Below are 3,184 nucleotides of genomic sequence, written 5' to 3' on the forward strand. Positions count from 1 at the left end.
CCTAAGATATCCCTGGAGATAATACAAATTCATCAGATGGATAGAAACCAATAAGAAGTGGAATCATGTATCTCAGCAGAGAGAAGTTGGATGCTGAAATAGTGGGTTTTGTGTACTGACCTCTCTTCCTTTGTTAAGAAGTCATCATCAACAAGTTTCTTCAGCAAAGCATACTGAATAAAATTATGAGAAAAGTTAACAGTTAACATTATATATGTTCAAACAAGGAAAATGATGACAAGATGAATGATATGTGAAATTTCTGAGATGACCAACATATAAGAAAACTAAGATGGTTATGCTGATACCAATATGAAGAAGTAATGAATTCCCATATTAACAGTGTAACGAGGTGAAACAAACAAAACTACTCCGCAAAATCATGAAACCGAACAAGCACCAATACACTATTTTCAAGAATGGAGATAACATCAAAACAGTATACAATACTGATTTAAGAAAACACAGGAGGTCAAAAGATAACAAACCTGTGCTTCACAGCGCACCACTGCTCTAACACGATCGTTATAATCTTCAATACTGAGCGGAGGGAAAAGAAAATGCCTACGAGCATATAGCTACACAACCAAGAGAAAACTATTAATGAAGTCTGATTCGCGGCAAAACTTTCTGGAAAGAAAATTGCTCATTCCAATCAAGGGAAGTCTATCAAGATTGATCCAACAAGAATTAAGAGCAAAAGCTTGCCTAAAAGCATGAAACACAAAGCTCAGATTGTAATGGAAAAAACAAACCTCAAAAATGGAATCGCCTATGAAGGCCAAAGAAGCAGCATTGAAGACTGATCTTGGTTTCTCCAACTTTGGTGGACTTGGAGACCATGTCTCATATCCCATATACGTATCATCAACGTCAACAGTTAATTCTACATATATAACACAAACAAATATTTAGTAAAAAACCATCTCTAATAGAACCAGGAATTGAAAATTTTGAGAACTCTTCTACAATTCATTAGAGTCTGGTTTATCAAACAGAGATTTGATAACGAAACATCGAAATTGAATCAAACCCGAGTTAAAGCGTCTACCTTTACTTGCGGGACGCTTGAGCAAATCAGCGACGGAGATGCTGATTCCTGGAGACGGTGGAGGTGACGGTGGTGGTAAGAATGAATTATTGTTAGGGGTTTTCTTAACTTTTCGCGGCGCATTAGGGTTGTACGGAAGTCTAGGTTGTGTATCTAAGGCAGCTCTCACGGTGGAGCTCGCCGATAAAATCACCATTTTTCTGAAGCTTCTCTTTTTTTTTTTCCGAGCACGAAACTATTTGTTCGTTTTGACAGCGGCAACGATAAGGCGGTGACGGTTCATTTATACACGTGGCGTATTATTATTCGTCTGTTAGCCTTAAGATTTATGAGGCCTCCGTCTTCTTCCAAGTAGTAAAACCCTGATGGCTAACGGTTCCGTTACATGAATGGGCTGAAATTGGGCTTTTTAATAGGTTATCAGAGCAATGTCTTCTTCTATGCATAAAGAGTGTTTATCAATTTTGGATTCTGTCTCGAAGAGAACCAAATTAATTCATTGAGAACTTGGAAGACGTTTAAGTGTTCATTTTCTTGAGCTATCCATTCTTTTTCTCACAAGGTCAAATAACTAAGATTTTTTTTTATGGAAACGTTTTAGCTAGCCAATGGTTATAGCTAGCTAACTATTACTGTCTACTTGACTCTTTGTTGGTTGATGTACGGCTAAAGGAAAATGAAGTGTAAAGCAGATTCTCCATCATGTTACTTGGACATGAAAACCTTTTAGCTTATTTTCTAGATTATGGTCACCGGAAAACTCCGAGATACTTTTTGAGGGATCGTGTATTGTTCTTCTGTAGAAAGATTTTGATTTGTCGGTTTTCCTCTTTCCTGCATTGTCATCTATGTTTGTCTTTCTCAATTTCACATACAACTACCTCTCACTCCTTTAGTGAGTAGGGGTCATTGCTTACCTGGAATTGCATTTCGGTTTTCTTTTTTCACCATTCTCTTGTCTATTCGACTAACAAATATTTTTCTGGTGAGTAAATGATTGCAATATCTCCATGTGAGAGACCCTAAGACTTGCATTTAGTGGTCCATGAATCTCCTCTGTAGTGTTTGATATCACTTGTCGACACCTATGTGAGGACCCTGCAGGTTTTACCTGTTCTTTTGTATAAGGTTAAAGTTAGAACTTTATCTCTACTTTAAAATGACAATGTTTTTTTAGCAGAGACCCACCTTCATGACATTCCCTGATAGTCTAAACTATCTACTTTTTGCTTATAATGTTTTTGTTGTCCTGTAGTAGCTGCAAAGCTGGTTTGGGGCAGATGAGCCACTATTACCATAGAAGCAACAACGAGAGCTCTTCGAATGGATGTTGGAGGCGAGAAATCTAACACCAAACGAAGAAGCGAATCAATGGTAGAGAAACCGATAACAATGCAGATTAACTTTTTACCTAAACTATGCCTTTACTCACTTATGAAGATATTCTATAGCTTTTGATTCATTTGAGTTTAATTTTGAAGCATAACTCTTGTTGATGTTAGGTTCAGTCAATGGTCATGTGGGCACTAATGAAAAACTGATTACTTACAAAGATTTGATTCCTATAGAGTTTGTTCAATTTTAACACTTCCTAACTAACAGCATATGTGTTGTTCCTTATAATATACATTGTCCATAGATCTGGCAAAAAAAAAAAACGGATAGCACAAATTTCAACGAAGGGACAAAATGTTAGTGGTTTTGCATGAATTTCATAAAGAGGACAAAGGATCATGTTCTCAGCTATCCAAAACCCTAGAGATATGTTGTGAGATCAATTGGGAAAGAAATATTCTCCAGCTCAAGTGGTTCTTCACATGAAGATATGGTCCAAATGAAAACAACCCCACAATTCCCAAAATTGTAAATAACATTGCATTTATATGTGCATATTATTTGGCTCTCATTGATTTCAAATTGTTCTTTTTATTATTCTAGTTCTATCAATTCTCTCAATCTTGGTGACTTTCTGGGGCAAGCAAATATACAAATTTACGAATACTTTAGTCAAAAACCCTCTCGGATTTCCAAAGATGCACGCCCTTAAATTAAAGACACTCATGCAATAATTAGATATGATCAAAGCACTAAATTTGTATTGTATGAATCTATCCCTTTTTCTCTTTATCAAAA

General features: G+C 36.2%; 1 protein-coding gene across 1 annotated transcript; it reads right to left on the bottom strand.

The window, feature by feature from the left end:
- Window positions 1-32: 32 nt before the first annotated feature.
- On the bottom strand, window positions 33-1,303 carry LOC9298836. The gene is made up of 4 exons (XM_021016850.1): window positions 1,052-1,303; window positions 756-886; window positions 489-578; window positions 33-173 (listed from the first exon to the last, which is right to left on the bottom strand). Exons 1-4 carry the CDS (start codon window positions 1,245-1,247, stop codon window positions 33-35), a joined length of 558 nt encoding a protein of 185 aa, XP_020872509.1. The 5' UTR covers window positions 1,248-1,303.
- Between the last annotated feature and the right edge of the window lie 1,881 nt (window positions 1,304-3,184).

This window comes from Arabidopsis lyrata (genome assembly GCF_000004255.2).
Source record: "Arabidopsis lyrata subsp. lyrata unplaced genomic scaffold ARALYscaffold_180, whole genome shotgun sequence".
NCBI classification, from domain to species: domain Eukaryota; kingdom Viridiplantae; phylum Streptophyta; class Magnoliopsida; order Brassicales; family Brassicaceae; genus Arabidopsis; species Arabidopsis lyrata.

What these genes read in the sequence shown, in the direction of transcription:
- LOC9298836 (XM_021016850.1), bottom strand. Translation starts at nt 1,247, where the DNA reads ATGGTGATTTTATCGGCGAGCTCCACCGTGAGAGCTGCCTTAGATACA. An exon ending in CAAGCGTCCCGCAAGTAAAG is followed by an intron (nt 887 to 1,051) that starts GTAGACGCTTTA and finishes TTATATATGTAG; the next exon opens with AATTAACTGTTGACGTTGAT. An exon ending in TAGGCGATTCCATTTTTGAG is followed by an intron (nt 579 to 755) that starts GTTTGTTTTTTC and finishes TTGGTTGTGTAG; the next exon opens with CTATATGCTCGTAGGCATTT.